The sequence below is a fragment of the Symsagittifera roscoffensis genome, chromosome 7 (assembly GCF_963678635.1).
Source record: "Symsagittifera roscoffensis chromosome 7, txSymRosc1.1, whole genome shotgun sequence".
Taxonomy (NCBI): Eukaryota; Metazoa; Xenacoelomorpha; order Acoela; family Convolutidae; genus Symsagittifera; species Symsagittifera roscoffensis.
In genome coordinates, this window is record NC_087068.1 from 41,723,909 (window position 1) to 41,741,751 (window position 17,843).

At 37.8% G+C, this 17,843-nt stretch overlaps 2 protein-coding genes across 10 annotated transcripts in view; one reads left to right on the forward strand and one right to left on the reverse strand.

Moving 5' to 3' along the window:
- The first annotated feature begins 3,449 nt into the window (after window positions 1-3,449).
- On the forward strand, window positions 3,450-15,546 carry LOC134851626 (uncharacterized). Its single transcript, XM_063867795.1, has 3 exons — window positions 3,450-4,000; window positions 14,804-14,930; window positions 15,075-15,546. The coding sequence occupies exons 1-3, from the start codon at window positions 3,570-3,572 to the stop codon at window positions 15,309-15,311; spliced, it is 795 nt and encodes a 264-aa protein (XP_063723865.1). The 5' UTR covers window positions 3,450-3,569; the 3' UTR covers window positions 15,312-15,546.
- A 629-nt stretch (window positions 15,547-16,175) lies between these two features.
- Window positions 16,176-17,843, reverse strand: part of LOC134852203 (voltage-dependent calcium channel subunit alpha-2/delta-3-like) — a 107,960-nt gene continuing 106,292 nt past the window's right edge. For all 9 annotated transcript variants that reach the window (XM_063868519.1, XM_063868520.1, XM_063868518.1 and 6 more), the window contains 3 exons: window positions 17,590-17,791; window positions 16,598-16,799; window positions 16,176-16,346 (listed from right to left, as the gene is read on the reverse strand). In XM_063868519.1, coding sequence (XP_063724589.1) covers window positions 16,248-16,346; window positions 16,598-16,799; window positions 17,590-17,791 — 503 coding nt within the window. In that variant the 3' untranslated portion in view covers window positions 16,176-16,247. The remainder of the gene's footprint in view (window positions 16,347-16,597; window positions 16,800-17,589; window positions 17,792-17,843) is intronic.

Below are 17,843 nucleotides of genomic sequence, written 5' to 3' on the forward strand. Positions count from 1 at the left end.
GCATGATTTCCGGCTGGAGAGGAGGATACATCAAGCTTTTCCGATGTAAAAGTTTTGCGTTTTCCCAGTTTTGCGTTTTCCAAGTTTTGCGTTTTCCCAGTTTAGGCTATCTGGTGAACTAGTTGTTGCTATGTTAGATAATTTTTGGTATTCTTACGGTTTTCTTGTTCGGGAATAATTCTCCTGCGTCTTGGATGTTTTGTGGCGGGCGTGTTGTTTTGAATGGGTCATTCAGCGCTTTTATGTGGTCGTCATTGTTTTGCTGTGTCAGCGGTGGTCAGACAGGCTTTCTTCTCGGTCTGACTCTCATTTCCACACTATCTCAGGGTTTCGTGCTCGAGGAGTTGTGTTGTGTGGTTTTGAGGGAAGCGCTTTCAGGAAGAGATATTTTTTGTAGCCTTCAGTCTCGTTGAGTCATTTAGTTTTCTCAATTTTTATGTCACAGTTATTATGTGATCAATTTAGGCAAACGTGTTTTCACATTTTGTGATTATAAGATCGTTAGCTTTTCAAAATTCGGCTGGCATATCCGTAAGGCCATAAAATCCCGTCTGGAACTGGTATTTTCTTTTAGTTTTACCACCTATCAAGCTGTAGTTGCAAGGTATTCTTGTTTCGTTAACCAGCTGGTTTTTTGAATATGCGTAGGGTAAATCAAGTGTCGAGAAAATAGTTTTCTGTTTTTCTTCCGTCTTAATGGTTTGTGCGATATTGTCCAACAACAGTTTGATATTGGGTATTTGAAATTAATTTTTGGGTATGGCTTTTAATTTTTAGGAATCTAATGCTAGTTTCACGGTCTGATCCTTCTTGATCGTTATGACAATTGGGCTGTTGAATTGCTTGTCTGAACATTTATTTGGACTTTTGATGGGTTCTTGATTTAATAATTTGTATATTACTGTTTCTACTCGTTCTTGTAGAAAAATGGTTACTCGTCGTCCTTTCTGTTGGATTGATTTGCTGTCTTTTACAAATCGAGTTCGCATTACGTGGTTTTTTTTATTTTCCGATTCGCACGCAGAGTTATTTAAGTTCTCCTTAACCCAGTTGTGTATTTCTTCGTATTTCGTCTCATGCTTCTTCTTTTGCTTGTATGTTTAGAATCTGGTTGTGTTTTGGTTTGTCTTTTATAAATTTGATGCCGATTTTAGGTGAAAGATTCCGCTCGATGATATTTCCTTTTTCGATTGTCCACAATAATGAACGGTGCTGATTGGACGGTCAATCCTCCGCATTCCACCGCAATTATAAGGCGTGCTTTTGGAACAATACTTTTTCCGCTATAACAAGCAAAGTTTCGGGCGGTATCCAACGGCGGGATGTGTTTGAATATCGCTGAGCAGTCGTTTCCTGCCGTTTTCTCATTGAAAAAACGACATTGGGCTTCCTGAGTCAGCTATTGCAAATAGATTTTCTGATTTTGTTTCTGTTTTTACAATTTGACCTTTTGAGTCTTCTTCTTATATGCTTATTGAGTTTCGTATTTCAAACGCTTCTGAAATCGTCGAAACGGTAAAAGTGTCCTGTGGGATTTCCTCGCTGCCTTTTGATGACCTAAATTCGGCATACGCCGCTGGATCGTTGTTTTCTTCGATATCAATGGAGTCTACCTCTTTGTCTTCCTGTTGATTTTTGCTTTTCTCCTGCATGTAATTGACGCTTGTTGATCTGCATACTTTTGCAAAATGCCCGCGTTTAGCGCATTTTGTCTAGATTTTGTCTTTTGCTGGGCATGACTGTAATTTTTTTTGTCCAATTTGCCTGCCGCATTTATAACACGATTTTTCTTGTCCATCTATTGATCGCGTGTTATAATTTCCCCGTGGAAAATTGTGTTGTCCTCGCAGAGTTGCCCGGCGCTTTTGGTTGTTTTGATATCTGCGTGTGCTGCAACCTTTTCGGCGTGGTTGAATTTTCCCCACAAGTTCCTGTTTGAGTGTTGCTCTTGAGGTTGCTGGTGTTCCAAACTGATTTGCTTTAATTGCTTTACTAATTACTATACCATTCTTTCTCCTGATTGCATATTAGTACGCATCCTGCGGGTATCTTGTTTCTGCCAACAGTTCTCCTGCAATTTTCTCATTTGATAGGAGGGCTGTGAATTTTTCGCAAACCCATTCATCCTCTCAATCACCACAGTCGGCTTGTGAGGCCAACTCTACCTAGTCCGCCTGGAAATGTTCCAGCGTCTCGTTTTTGTGTTGCTTCTGACAAATGAAATTGTATTGTTCTAAAGCTATAATTCTTGTGATTACGAAGATATCTTCCAGGATTCGCATGATTTTTTTTTGTATTTGACGTCTGAATGTCGGAGCTTGGTCCCTTCTGTTGCAATTGTCCTTGCCCCTCTGCTCCCTGGAATAAAAAATAAAGCTTCTTAAATCGGCGTTTGCGTCATCCCAGGGTACGTGGTTGCAAAGCACGCCCCTGTCTCTGGTTTTGATCACGTTGTTTTCCCAAGTTAGTTCTGTCTCTTGGTTTCTGAAATCTCTATTACGCTTTTGTGCTTCTGTTTTTCCATGGATTTCAATTTCGTAAGTCGGTTCGGTTGGTTCTAACACTCCAGGTTTTGATCTTAGTAAAATTAACACCTCTATCCCGTCTTTGGCAAACACAGCCATTTCCATTATAGCTGCCCACTTTGACCATTCCAGTGGTAGTTCTACTGATGCCTTCTGTCAAAACGGTGGATACTCAGCAGATTCTTCGATCTTGCTGACTTCGCCAAGTCATACCATAACTCTTGATTCATGCCAGTCCGGCCGGATGACAACTGGCACTTCGGAGCATTTCTTGAATCTCTGATTCGCTAAGTTCTGCTGTCTATTGCAAAGCCAGTCTATGATCATCAATGTCTTTTCAAAAAAAGAGGTTTAATTACGCTTATAAGTTACCGTTTTTTTTGGAAAGTGTTGTGATATCTAGAGAGCGATTTACATCAATTGCATTTTGTGAAAAACAACTTAAATAAATTTTTGATGCTGCTTCTAAATTTGGTCGTCAAAAAAATTGTCGAGCGCTGCATGTAAATTATTAAGTTTTGCTTAATGATATAACAATCCCCCTACAACGCTGCACAGTGTTAAGGATACTATCAAGGTCTCTTTCCATGGTCCTATTTAAAATATTGCGCGGTTCCGCTAGAAAATTGCACTACAAATGAGTTTAATTTACTGTTAATAAAATTCAGTTTGCTACCAAAAAGCTCAAGTTTGGCGTGGTTATAATGGGTCTATTGTCAAGGAATCCAAAGCTTATGCGATTAGCTCTGAATGGGATCAGCTAAAATTGAAAATTCTTTATTTTTGAAGCCGGTTCTGCAAAAAGATTTCTGATGCAAAACATTTTATGCAATAAATAATAATGGTTTAGAATAAAAACTGCTGTGACAGGCTAAACACGTTTGTCAAGAAAAAAACTTCAGAGTTGTGTTTTAAAATAAACAGTCCATAAAGCAAAGTGTGGTGCACGTTTTATTCATTGCTATTCGTGACTATTAAAAACAATTAACGAGTCGAGACTGATTTAAACGACTTGATAAAGATTTATCATTACAATCTGGCAAGATGATTATTCGCGAAAGTGATAAATTACCAACGGTAGAGCTGCCAAGCTCTGAACTACAGGGAAAACATCTAATGCAGCATCCTTATGATGACATGCAATTCGGTGCCTATTACGTTACTATAGAGGCCGGAAAAGAGATTTCCCTGAAAGGAAATGTCCACAAAACACCAATTGAAGAAATTAAATATTCACATGGTTACTTTTGCATGGACGGTGTTTTAACTGCGTCCAGTGTGACCGACAAAAATAGTACAATGGGTCCATACATTTTGAAAGAGGGATCATTTCACATGTTCCCGCATTCTGTCACGCTTGTTTGCAATGTTGAGAAGAAAACTACTTTGATTGTGATTTATGTGCCCGAAAAAGACGGGTCTCCTGCTGAAAATGTGATTTCAGGGGCACTTTCCGATCTTCAGAAGAGCAAAAGGTTTGCATTTTCATTAAACAAATCAGCTTTCGCGCTGTTTTCTCTTAATTTTCTCTTTTTCCATGAAACTCATCAGTTTTTTTCATTTGTAAACTAGGATGTTCTCGCTATTTTGACCAAATTTTCTGGACCGCAGGCGTGCTTGAAAAATTTTCGGAACATTCGACCAAAAATCGCGTTTTTTGGCGCGTGCTGCCTTTTAAAATTAGTGTATTGGCGCTAGAGGCGCCGTTAGAAAACATTTACGTTCTGTCAGCCAAAAATGTAGATCTCAAGATAGTAGAGAGGAAAACCTTTTGGTGGGCAGGGGGTCGAATCCCTGAAAGAAAAAGAACGTCCTGTCCCCCCCCCCCCCCCCCCCCCCCCCCAAATCCTCCGGAGTCTGCAAACGAGCATATTAAACGAAAGTTCTCTGTGTACGTTTGCAATTACACCGTGTCATCAAGTCTATTAATATTTTTTCTGTAAGCAGCTAGTAAAAACAGAATCAGTTCTTCATATCTTTCATTTGTTTTAAAGTTCTCAGCTGATTTTTATGAGTGCAAGAACTTGATGGGTGTATCACTCTAAACTGATACTTATCATGCAGCAAAATCTAAACTCGTAAAACAAGACTAATTCAGCAAAAAATGCCCTCAAATGTTTCGGATATAGAATACTTTTGAAATTCTCAAAAAACGAGACAATTTAGCTCGCTGCTCACGATATGTTTTCATTACAAAAAAAAGAGAAAATTTTGCTTGATTTAATGATAGCTCCGAATTGGCGAAGCTTACAAACAATAATCACAAAGGAAAAGTTGTATTATTTTGAACACAGAAAATCAAAAGCTCCGACATTAACAGCTGGTAATAAGTGCTGTCAAATTTTGTTTGAAAAAAAGCAACCGCAGCACAAAAGTTTGCTTTTTCTGTGAAAAAAAAAATAACATGCAAAAGATGTTCTTTGTTTTTTCAAAATTTATTTTTTTCAAAGTTCCTTTATTTTACGTTATTTCACCACTATTTTCTTTCCCAAATATCTTATTACCCTATAGCAAGGTCCCACTCTGCATTCAAACCCAAGTTTAGTTCCCATAAATCCAATATACTTTTTTCAATTTAATAACCATAGTAGGTGTCAACAAAAAATAAAGCTAGATGGCAGTTTAAGAGTTTTTATAGATTTAAAACAAAAATACAACAGTTTAAATTAATAAAAATCCAAATTTCAAAATGGTTCTTACAGGCCGCAGAGTTTCTTAAAATAGTTTTGTTTCAAGTGAACAATGGGCGCTGCTTGCGATTGATGGTGATTGAAGAATCGCACCTTTTTTGCAATTTGTTTTGTTTTGAAGCTTATTGAGGTTACTGCGATCACCAATTGTGAGACCGAGTTTGTTTTCCTTGCAAAATTAGGAGCTGCAAAAATTTTTCATACGGTATCACAGTAAAAAAAAACAGTTTTCTTTTTTTTTATTGCTAAAGCGCTAAAACTTTTAAAAAGCAATGCTCAAAATGAGGAAGTTATATCTATCATCACTTTTTGTTTTTTTTTTTGCAATGATAAAAATGCTTGCAATACGGCAACAAAGTGATTTGACCTGCTGTTCTTGTTCATATTTCTTGCCTTGATAAATTCTATCATTTGATTAGCTTTCCATAACTTGAATGATATCAGCGGGGGCCTACGAAATTAAAAGACAATCAAATTAGAAGACCGTAAAAACGGAAATTAGATGATAAGTTTTTTGTTATTTTAGACGATTAGGAACTGGGCTAGCAATGTTTTTTGTTTAGAATGATTTTACACAAAAACAAAAAAGAGTATATGAGACAAAACATTAAATCAAAAAAGTAAATAACACTGCATAAGTTATAGTAAAAGACAGTATTTACTCAACGAAAAGTAAATTAAGTCTATAATCAAATTTCACACAATTTGTACCCAAGTATCCTCTAAATTTCGTTATTTTCTGGTCGTCTATTTTCCTTGTCTGATTTCCTAAACCCTATATCAGCTATAAGAGAAGTAATTTTTTAACAGCCACCAAAATTTATATAATCCAATCTTCTAACCTAAAAAGTGTAACCAATGATTGAAGTGTCAAAGACAATTTGTTAGTTTCTACAGCAAATATAAAGCTGATTCGAACGTTTTTTACTCTAACTGTTGAAGAACGTTCTCTGAAGTAAAACAACTGGATACGAATTGGTTAATTTGTCTAATGTTCTCTTAACTTTTATCCTGTTTCAGTTAAGCTTTATGACGTCAAAGACGTCTCAACAAAATGGCCTTTTGCACTGAAGATCATTCTATCATACACAATATATATCACACATTCCCCCCGCGTACAAATAGACGTAACCAATATAATCCACTCTTTCAAACTTTTCATATAACTCAAACTAACACTTTGTTAATTAAAATTTATCACCACTAACTTAGGGCATTGCTTTTGCTCTATAGGCGATAAGTCGCCATTATCATATTTTTCGTCTAACTCTTTATCACCAAATATGTTGTTATGAAATGGTTGTCTTCAAAGATGTTTTATGAAGTCGTCTGATTGCCTTTGACTTCCAGTGGATTGTTGGCACTTTTTCCGAGTCTTTTTCTCGTATAATCCCCACTTGGCCCATTGTTGATCTATGTCTTTGATTCGCATCTCCCTAGAACTCCATCTGCGAATACCCAGTTAATTTTCTAAACTTTATTGACTTACTCGGCCGCCTTTTGAAGGATCGAACTACGTTATTAAGTGCTCTGATCACCCCCATGTTGGTCTAGTATTCAACAGACTTAGAGCGTCATTCAGTCCTTAGAGCGTCATGAATCTGGCCTGATAAAAGTAGTCTTCTATTGCTGCTTCCCAATTAACGATCTCGCCATCGCCACCATTCCATCTCCTTTGGCCATTTGATTGTCCGCTGCTGGCAAATTGCCAATCTCCTGGATGGCCATCACATCGTGCAACACTGGTTTAACTTCTATGTGTCACTATACGTCGCGACACTGAGTCCTAGGAAGTCAAAGTTCTGTGTTTTAATGGTGCCACGTTTTAAGCCTTTTAATGCTCCTTGCACTCGATTCTCAAATTATGTTGTTCCCCCAAACAGAATGTCGTCTACATGTACAATTAGTAGCCCAATACACTGTCCGTTGTCTGTTATCGAGTAAAATAGGCAATGCTGTGTCATGCGTTCTTAAATTTGTTGCGTGTACAGTTGATTCATCAGAGTTTGATACCACTCGTAAGCTGAATTGCTCAATCCATATGCGGCAACGAACAGTTTCCACCATTGCGTTTTTGATATCTGCGCCTCGACTGGTGCACATATACATAGCGTTTCAATTTTTGTGAAATGGCGGAAGGCATTTCTGGTGTCACTCGTCACTGGTTCCCAGTTATGTGACTTTATGATGCATAGTACAAAAATACAGGCCGCTTTGATGCAGTAGGGGCAAAGTTCTCTAGTGACAAAATCTTCACTTCTTGGTCTCCCCGCACAGCTAATATCAATTTCAGCTCCTTCGTACCGTCAGTGGCCACTTTCTACGTGTCTAACCCTACTATTCCTCAGAATTCGTTTGCCCAGATTTCCAGCCACATGGTTGCTAACCAACTCGACCACTTTGAACATGTTCCAAGCCCCTCTCGTCTTGACATTGAGAAATTGTCTCGATTGTCCTTCTATTTTAGTACTCCCACAATTTCTCTATGCTGGATCAAGTTCGGCAGTGACGAAAGTATTGGATATCCAAGTCTAGTCATCAGTTTATTTCGTCGTTTGGTTCTTTAATTAATCGCCACTGTGCCTGGCGTGTCGTTGACAAATTCTAGGTCGTGAATCAGTGATTCATTGGAGGTTCATCCGCCGTTTGTATTCTATTCCAATTTTCTGGCTGCTGCTGATTGAGCCTCGAAATCAGTCACTCTTATTTGGGTTGACGACGTCTCGCTTCTGTGCCAGTTCTCTTCGATTTTCATTTCTTGGTTGCCCGTTCGTTCAATTAATTTTTTTCTTTGTTCTCGTCCTCCGTAATCATTGTTGGTGTCAAAGTTAGTTCTGCTGCACTCCTTCCACTTCGTTCTCCTTCAGGGAACGCATTCCCTTCATTCTCCATCTACCAACTAATCGTCTCTCGTTCCTCCGTTTCATCCTCTTCAGTCTCACCTCTCATGTCTTCTTCTCGAAATCGTACCACTCTTGGTACGCTTAGGATACGTTCTGATCCTGTTGGGGCGTACTGTCACTTATCTTGAGTCCCTCCTTCTGTCATCTTTCTTCCTTTTCTTCCTTCCTTCGTCTGAGCTCTCTTGCTTTTCAGTTTTTGACCTTTTTCTCGGTGGATTTCCCGAATCGCCCCCATGGTCCCACTTTTCCGAATGACACTCTCCTCCTTTTCAGCTCTACTTCTGTCATCTGTTCGTTCTCCTGTGGTATCTGGTTTGCAGCGTCTTGCAGTACTGGTCTAAACTCATATCCGTCTCCATCTTGACTATTTGCAATCACTTCAAATCCCAAAGTCTGATTCTAAATGCTTCCGCAGTCTCTTCATTTATTGGTGGGCGGTGTCGTTACAGTAAAAACGTATCTGCTTCTGGCCATTGCCGATTCTTCTCAGTTTCTCTTTCTGTTTCGACCTGTCCTCAAACTTTTTAGGTTCTGTCTTTCACTCTCTCATTTATTCCGTTTTCGATCTCATTTTCACTCACTGTCCCGTTGCTCGATAAATCACCATAAATCCTGTAAATCCCTGCAATTAATAACCTCCGTAAATAAAACTATCAAATTTCAGTTCTTTGATAGCTATTTGCAACTATTTACTTTCTTCAAATTTATTTTCATCCGAATTTAAACCAATTTTCTTTCTTTTCAATTTTTCACGCACTGGCTCGTTTTTAAATACGACTTGATTGTTTTTCAAATTTTTGTGACTTATTTCAACTTGCGCCTCTTTGTCAGATTTAGCTAATAAATACGGCCTTGAATTTTGTTTATTTTTACTTTGCAATTGAACGATTTTTGTTTTGGTTGAGCTCATTTGTTCGCTCATTTGCTCGTCATCTCCCCAATTGGACGCACTCTGTTCAGCCGACAGATTCTGCTTCTTCCTGTCTAGCTGTTCTTCAATACATTTCCCACATGTCATTAGTCCTCAGTTATCTTTATTTCTCTGTTTCCACTTTTTGGTCACATACCCCTATTTTTCTCCAGTTTTCCATAACTTTGTCCCCATCCTTATCTCAATTGTTTGTTAGTTTCATTCGCAATTAATGAACATGATTTGAGCGTTTACCATGACGAAAAACGAAAATCCGTTTATCCATCGCAATTATTTTTACTGGCACCATCCAACTAATTTTCTCCCGAATTTTCCGATATTATTCAATTAATTAAGTCCCTAACCTAGTAAATGTGTCAAATCCCGCTCCCTTTTTGAATTTCAATTTTGTCTCATTATCATTTCCATTTTAACACAATTTTTTGGAGCTTTTTGCATTCCCAGCAAATGTCCTTGTAGAACTCTCATATGAGTCTCATTGGCATTGTCAAATCTTGGTGGTAATTCTTTTTCTGAGCCCCCACTTTTTGGATTTGATCCGTAAATTTCTGATAAGGAGAAAGTCCCTTTACATCTAAAAATGATTTTTTTTGCAAATAGAGCTTGTGCGATGGTTGCTTCTAATGATAACTCCCAGCATTTTTTTTCTCAGTTTTGTCAGCATTCCTTCAATGATACCATTATGTCTCTCGACTACTCCATTGGAGAAGGGCGCATAACTAGCTGTGGTTGTAATAAGACATCCAAAGTATGATCAAGTCATTTTTGAATTCCCCTCCCAAATCATGTAGAAAACTTACAGGTATGTCAAACCGCATAGGCCAACCAATTAGAATGTTCTCCATGATTATACCCGGTTTCTTAGATTCTACCACAGTTACAACTGAGTAACGCGAAAACTCATCTATCATGTGTAGCAGTGTAACTTTTTGGTCTGTCCAGTCTGCTAGGTCAAATGACAACAAATCGTTAAAGTCTTTACTCCTAGGAGTCAAAAAATTTCTGATGTTTCCAGTTTCATTACATGCGGTGCAGTTTGCAATTATATTTTCGATTACTTCAACTGTATCTTTGGTTCGTAGGTTGTTATTCATCTCGAACTCTTCCAAAAACATTTTCATTTTAATTTCACTTGCGTGACCAAACCTAAGATGGATATCTTTGATTATTTTTCTATCAATTTCATCATAACAAACTCTTTCCGTACAACAGATCTTCTCTTTTTTAAATCGTTGTTTCATGTGCAGTTTTTGTCTATCTACTTTTACTCTCCATATTCGTTGTCCCACAGTCAATCGGGTTAGTTTAAATTTTTTTTCTGGGGTCCACATCAGGTTGTTTGGGAGATCTAGGGTGATTTTTAGTTTTTCGGTTGCTTTTATTCCAAATAATAGTGGAGTGTCACCATCAATGAATTTCAATTTTAATGTTGTAAAACTTCCCGCTGCCCTAATTGGTAACAACCCCACAGTTTTAGCTTTGATTACTCCACTTCTCCCGATTTTAAATTAGTTTTCCATTTCAATTTTTTTCCTCTAAGTGTTTCCATTCTTCTCCCTCAAATCTTGGTGGTAATTCTTCATCTGAGCCCCCACTTTTTGCATTTGATCCGTAAATTTCTGATAAGGAGAAAGTCCCTTTACATCTAAAAATGAATTTTTTGCAAATAGAGCTTGTGCGATGGTTGCTTCTAATGATATCTCCCAGCAATTTTTATTTCTCAGTTTTGTCAGCATTCCTTCAATGATACCATTATGTCTCTCGACTACTCCATTGAAGAAGGGCGCATAACTAGTTGTGGTTTTAATAAGACATCCAAAGTATGGTCAGGTCATTTTGAATTCCCCTCCCAAATCACGTGGAAAGTTTACAGGTAGGTCAAACAGCATAGGCCAACCAATTAGAATGTTCTCCGTGATTATAACTGGTTTCTTAGATTCTACCACAGTTACAACTGAGAAACGCGAAAACTCATGTATCATGTGTAACAGTGTAGTTTTTTAGTTTGTTTTAGAGTCTGTCCAGTCTGCTAGGTCAAATGACAACGAATCGTTAAAGTCTTCTCTCCTAGGAGCCAAAAAATTCTGATGTTTCCAGTTTCATTACATGCGGTGCGGTTTGCAATTATATTTTCGATTACTTCATCTGTATCTTTGGTTCGTAAGTTGTTATTCATCTCGAACTCTTCCAAAAACATTTTCGTTTTAATTTCACTCGCGTGACCAAACCTAAGATGGATATCTTTGATTATTTTTCTATCAATTTCATCATAACAAATTCTTTCCGTACAACAGTTCTTCTCTTTTTTAAATCGTTGTTTAATCTGCAGCTTTTGTCTATCTACTTTTACTCTCCATATTCGTTGTCCCACAATCAATCGGGTTAGTTTAAACTCTTTTTCTGGGGTCCACATCAGGTTGTTTGGGAGATCTAGGGTGATTTTTAGTTATTCGGTTGCTTTTATTCCAAGTAATAGTGGAGTGTCACCATCAATGAATTTCAATTTTAATGTTGTAAAACTTCCCGCTGCCCTAATTGGTAACAACCCCACAGTTTTAGCTTTGATTACTCCACTTCTCCCGATTTTAAATTAGTTTTCCATTTCAATTTTTTTCCTCTAAGTGTTTCCATTCTTCTCCCTCAAATCTTGGTGGTAATTCTTCTTCTGAGCCCCCACTTTTTGCATTTGATCCGTAAATTTCTGATAAGGAGAAAGTCCCTTTACATCTAAAAATGAATTTTTTTGCAAATAGAGCTACTGCGATGGTTGCTTCTAATGATATCTCCCAGCAATTTTTATTTCTCAGGTTTGTCAGCATTCCTTCAATGATACCATTATGTCTCTCGACTACTCCATTGGAGAAGGGCGCATAACCAGCTGTGGTTTTAATAAGACATCCAAAGTATGGTCAGGTCATTTTGAATTCCCCTCCCAAATCATGTGGAAAACTTACAGGTAGGTCAAACCGCATAGGCCAACCAATTAGAATGTTCTCCGTGATTATAACTGGTTTCTTAGATTCTACCACAGTTACAACTGAGAAACGCGAAAACTCATGTATCATGTGTAACAGTGTAGTTTTTTAGTTTGTTTTAGAGTCTGTCCAGTCTGCTAGGTCAATTGACAACGAATCGTTAAAGTCTTCTCTCCTAGGAGCCAAAAAATTTCTGATGTTTCCAGTTTCATTACATGCGGTGCAGTTTGCAATTATATTTTCGAATACTTCATCTGTATCTTTGGTTCGTAGGTTGTTATTCATCTCGAACTCTTCCAATAACATTTTCGTTTTAATTTCACTCGCGTGACCAAACCTAAGATGGATATCTTTGATTATTTTTCTATCAATTTCATCATAACAAATTCTTTCCGTACAACAGATCTTCTCTTTTTTAATTCGTTGTTTCATGTGCAGCTTTAGTCTATCTACTTTTACTCTCCATATTCGTTGTCCCACAATCAATCGGGTTAGTTTAAACTCTTTTTCTGGGGTCCACATCAGGTTGTTTGGGAGATCTAGGGTGATTTTTAGTTGTTCGGTTGCTTTTATTCCAAGTAATAGTGGAGTGTCACCATCAATGAATTTCAATTTTAATGTTGTAAAACTTCCCGCTGCCCTAATTGGTAACAACCCCACAGTTTTAGCTTTGATTACTCCTCCTCTCCCGATTTTAAATTAGTTTTCCATTTCAATTTTTTTCCTCTAAGTGTTTCCATTCTTCTCCCTCAATTCTCTGCTCAATTTCTCTCCATTGTTACATTGATATTGTTGATATTGCCGCCCTTGAATCTTCAATTATTTTGAGTTGAATTTCACCATTCATTTTTTCTTCTCTGCTCTCTGCTATCTCCCATTTGTCTGCGAAATAACAAGGTGACGTCTCAATCAACTCATCAATCTGCGCAAATTTCGGTTGATGCACCTGATCTTCCTCATCACAATTCTCCTCAATGTCCGTACTTGTTGAAGTCGTTTGAAAATTCTGATGAAATCTCTTACCATACCCAGGGTTTCCTCGGTATAATTGTTCACTTCTTCTTCCATTTCCCATCATCATCCCATAAATTGTTTTACACTCTCGCGTCATATGACCCAATGACCCACATCGAAAACATCCTCCTTACTGAACAGATCTGCCTTTCGCAGATCTGTAACCACCTCTTCCGAGTTTGGCCCCTGTTTCCCCAATGGTATCCTCTGCTAAGGTTCTGGCTTAATGGGATATTAGAGGTTTGGTTCTCATTTACCGTAAACCTCCGCAATGTCTGTTCTAATGAAATTGAGTCCATCCTCGCTTCCGTTCCCCCGTGTTCTTTGTTTTATGCTATCTTCTCGACAATAATTTTGTTGCTTCATCTAGGTTGAGTCCTTCTAGGAGCGCTATACAAAATACTCTGTCATTAATTGTCCTTTCCGCTTCGTTCATATCCCTCCTATATCGCTTTATGCTCTGCATGTACTCATCCTAATAGATCTCCGGACATTTTTACATCTGTTTCCTTGCCTGTAAGTTTGTGCCAGTTTTAGGAATGGATTTGGTGTCAAGTATTCATCCAGCATGTCACTTACATCGGTTATCCCAGATTCGGTTTGCCTCGTCTCTATCCATCGCAATAACGACTTCGGTCAATTCTGAATTTATTGTACCAACCATAATAACATGCGGTGCCTGCATTTCTAGTGGGACTTGCGCACATTCACTCAACGACAGTAAACTTTTCGTCCACCTCCGATACTCTTCCACTTCTGTTGACTTCAAAATCGGTACATTTACATCTTGCATCCTGACCCTCGATTTGTCTCTTCTGTTCTGTTCTCTCATTCCGTCCAATGCTTCTCTATCTCTTCAAATGCTTCTAACCTCCGTTTTAACCTTTCCAGTTCTAATGCGGCATCCTACACACTACTGTTGCTTGTGCCCACCTCAGTACTCCCCACAGATATCTGTGAAATCCATTTGAATTGCCTTGTTTTGTCTCCAGTAGGAGTTCTTTCGTTCTCTTCATTCATTTGAGATGTTTTTCTTGCTTTCAATACTCTTCGTGTGGTTCGTTTTTGCTGTTATAAAAATTTTTCAAGTTAACCTCCTGCTACCATATTGAAGAGTTTCCTTTGAAGAAAAGCAACTGGATACAAAATGGTTATAATGTCTTATGGTGTTTTAACTTTTATCCTATTTCAGATAAGTTTTGTGACGTCACAGACGTCTCAACTCAACATAATGACTTGGTGGACTGAAGATCATTCTATCTTACATAATACATATCACACACTAACCGCACACCAATCGACGGACTAAGTTAACATCACCCAAGCCGGGGGGTGGGAGAATGTTAACTTAGTTATAAGTTGGGATTTTTCAGTCAATCAGAATCGAGCATTTTACATGCAGCGCTTAGCAAATTCAATTTAAATTAAGCGCTGGGGTGGAGGATCTTAACTTGGTCTATTTTGGAGGGGGGGGGGGTGTTAACTTGATCGCAATCGACTATTCTTGTTGAGTTTCTTGTTTTTCGTTTGATTAAGATTAAGATAATTTACTCATGAGGCAAATAACCATCATACCACCTATTCAGCTTCTTACGGAGTCCTAAATTCATTTTTTGGTTGTTTTCCTTGAAAAAAGAGATCGAGGAATTTGAGACTTGTTGCGGAATCCGCAATTATTTTCTAGCCTTTTTGCAGGCAGAGTCCGCTAACAAACACAAAAAGATACAAATCGGTCTGAAATCGTAATGAAGCTTTTGAAATTTAGGTGTGTGGATTGGGGAAAAGGAAGCAGTGTTCGGTTTCTGCTGGAGGAGGACGGATACCCGATTAGTGTCACCCATTGCACATACAATGACGATTCAGTCAGACTCGAGTACGACGAGTTTTTAAAGGTACGCATACAAAAACCACTTTTTTTTGTATTGATTTTCTGATCTCTCCCGAATCACTATTAAAATTTTTTTAATAGCTGCTTTTTTGTAGTAAATTCAGATTTAAAAAAATTAAGTTGAAGATTTAAACGAGATCTGATTCAGACAAACTTCTTCATCAAAGGATCTATAACTGTCAACTACGGCTCAGTTGGCCTTGAAAAGAGCAGCGACCTCACTTGCTCGAAAGACTCCGTTGCCATGGTGTCAGCCAATGAGAACGACCGTCACTGCCTACTGACGAGCAACAATTGCCAGTCTATCAATATATTCTCGCCGGCTCTCAAAGGACAAGAGAAACACAGTTGGACATCGAACGAAGACTATTCGGACTTCTCGTGATGTTGTCAAAACTATGAAAAAAATGTACTGAATTTGATTATACGTTGTAAAAAAAAAATTTACCCATTCTGTAAATTGTGTTGTTTCGTCATAAATATGACCGAGTTATTTTCTTTTTCCGACAACTCTGGTTTTGGTGGGTTTTTCCACATCTCAATGATGGCCGTTATTGAAGTTCAAACTTCAACTAGGCTCTCCCAATGTCAAGAAAACTGGTCTGAATTCTTTTGCTTTTCACATTGAAATTTAGCAAAGAGCGGGTGTAATTGAGTGTACATTTACAGGACGTCACCTGCAGGAAATTTTTTTGATTACGCACAAAAATTTCATTATTCTCTATCAATGTCCTTTTAAAATGTGCGAGTAAAACAATTATCCGGGGAAAAAAATAGTAGAAAAAATGTAATTTTTTCGTTTTTTTTTGTTAAATGTTCATTGAAAAGAATGGCTTGTTGTCTTAAAGGAAACTACGACCACCCCGTAGAAACTATTTATACACCCCCAAAAACCGATTGGAATACTCGAAGCTATGTTAACTTTCGGCCAGATGAGCTTGTTTAGCTTTCAAAACCGTAGCTATAAAAATATGTCAATTCTTTGATACAAATGATTACAAATTATAATTTTTGAGTATTCGCTGCAACTTTAGAAGTAAAGATTTTGGATGTGCGGAGATGAAGATAGAGATCTAGTTTCTAACTGAAATGATAAAATATAGAACTAAAAAAACTACCTTTTCGCAGAATTTTCCTTCTCGCGATTTGTATTTTTATATAATAACTTTTCCTCTTTCCATTACGGTTTTTTTTCGCCAAAAAGAACTTTTTTTCACTTTTTGCAAATTTTTGTATAATATTTCAGCAAGAAGGGAATCAATAAACTTCAAGTTATTGATTCGTTGTTTTCAATTGAGTTTATTAATCAAAGTTTATGAGGTTATAAGCTATGTCTGATGCAGTGGAATACGATTGAAATCCAGAGAAGAAGAGAAGTCACTTCTGTTCGGAAGCTCCGACCACAATGTTTGGAGTCCTCCTACAACACAGAAAAATTATAATCATTTAAATTAATTCTTTTATTGCAGTTTAATTTTTTTGACTTAAGATATTAATCGTTATACAAATTTGAAATTAATTAGCGTTATTGACAATTATTAGTAGCATTTGGGCACCCCAACTTACTATTGAATTATAACGGTAAATTTCTGATTTGAATTAACTTCAAACCCTCAACAAAAAGTTTCATGGGGGAAATTTAACAATATGTATCTGTTAATCTGTTCTGACCTTTTCGTGGAAGTTTTCACAGTTGGGCGGTCTGGACCTGTGTTTCTGGAACAGCATCCGGTCACACTTTTCCAGGTTGCTGGCGTACTCCTTCCTCGTCTTGCGCAGACTGAAGGGCTCCCGATTGCACTGGCAGTTGGGGGAGTTGATGACTGTCAGCAGCACTAAATTGGTCTCCCTTATGTCCGTGTACAACATCTTTCTATAGCAGCAAAAGATACGACTATTGTTTTTTAAAAGTAATTTGAGAGGTGCTATTCTACTCAAACAACAGAAAAAGCTCCATTTCACTTCTAGAAACTTAAAGGAAAAAACTTTCTTCTATCTCGTTTCAGATTAATAAGTGCCCTCTTCGAGGATTTGAAGACCATAATAACAAACTTCTTTCCGTGACTTAAAATTTGACTTTCTGTCGTTTCAAATTGGATTTGAAAACTGAAATTTATTGGAAAAAAACTTACATATTATTAGACCTTTGTTGAATTTTAAATGTCTTAAATTTGAAAGTCATCAAAATCCATACATCTTCTGAATTAACATGATGTTACGATAAAAAAAGACGCAAACAATTTTCATGATAAATTTGTGATCAGGACTTGCTTTCTGCTGAATCTTTGCGCGCTTCTGATTGTTTCAACTTTTCACAAAATTTTCGTTTAGTTACCACACTGTCGTCTCATTCTTCCTTGACCATCCTTCCATGGAATGCAGGTTAGCCTCAACATTCATATTTTAGTACCGTACAACCCCATGCAGCTCTTTCTCCGCTCCCCCCTCCCCCCCCCCCCCCCCCCCCAACTCACCACGAGCATCTATTTTATGGTGTAACGAGTAGTTTTGAAGGTTAATTATGAAGACCAAATAAATTTGCCAGCGCCTAATTAGTCCGTATGCCAATTTTCATAACAATCGAATTTTCTGAACAAAATTTTTATTTGTATATTTTACACTGGGGGAAGGAAAAAGAGCCCCCCCCCCGCGCTACGACTGACCTGAAGCACTTGAGTTGTGCGTTGAGTTCCTTGCACTCGTACTTGGTGTGTCCGTCCACAGCCTCGAAGTTCCTCAAGTAGACTAACTTCTCCATGTCACATGGCTCGTAGCCCTTCTTCTCAATCACAATTGTGGGTTCATTCAGAGTTGGACTCACCACACTGTCCACCGCCTCCTCCAAGTTCTCCTTGAAGTCTTCGGCTAAATCACACCTCCTTCAGTGCTAACATCCATCGTCAAATGTTTTCACACG

Coding starts and splice junctions, on each gene's coding strand:
- LOC134851626 (XM_063867795.1), top strand. CDS start 3,570: ATGATTATTCGCGAAAGTGATAAATTACCAACGGTAGAGCTGCCAAGC. Junction 4,001..14,803: donor GATCTTCAGAAGAGCAAAAG/GTTTGCATTTTC, acceptor TTTGAAATTTAG/GTGTGTGGATTGGGGAAAAG. Junction 14,931..15,074: donor AGTACGACGAGTTTTTAAAG/GTACGCATACAA, acceptor GATCTGATTCAG/ACAAACTTCTTCATCAAAGG.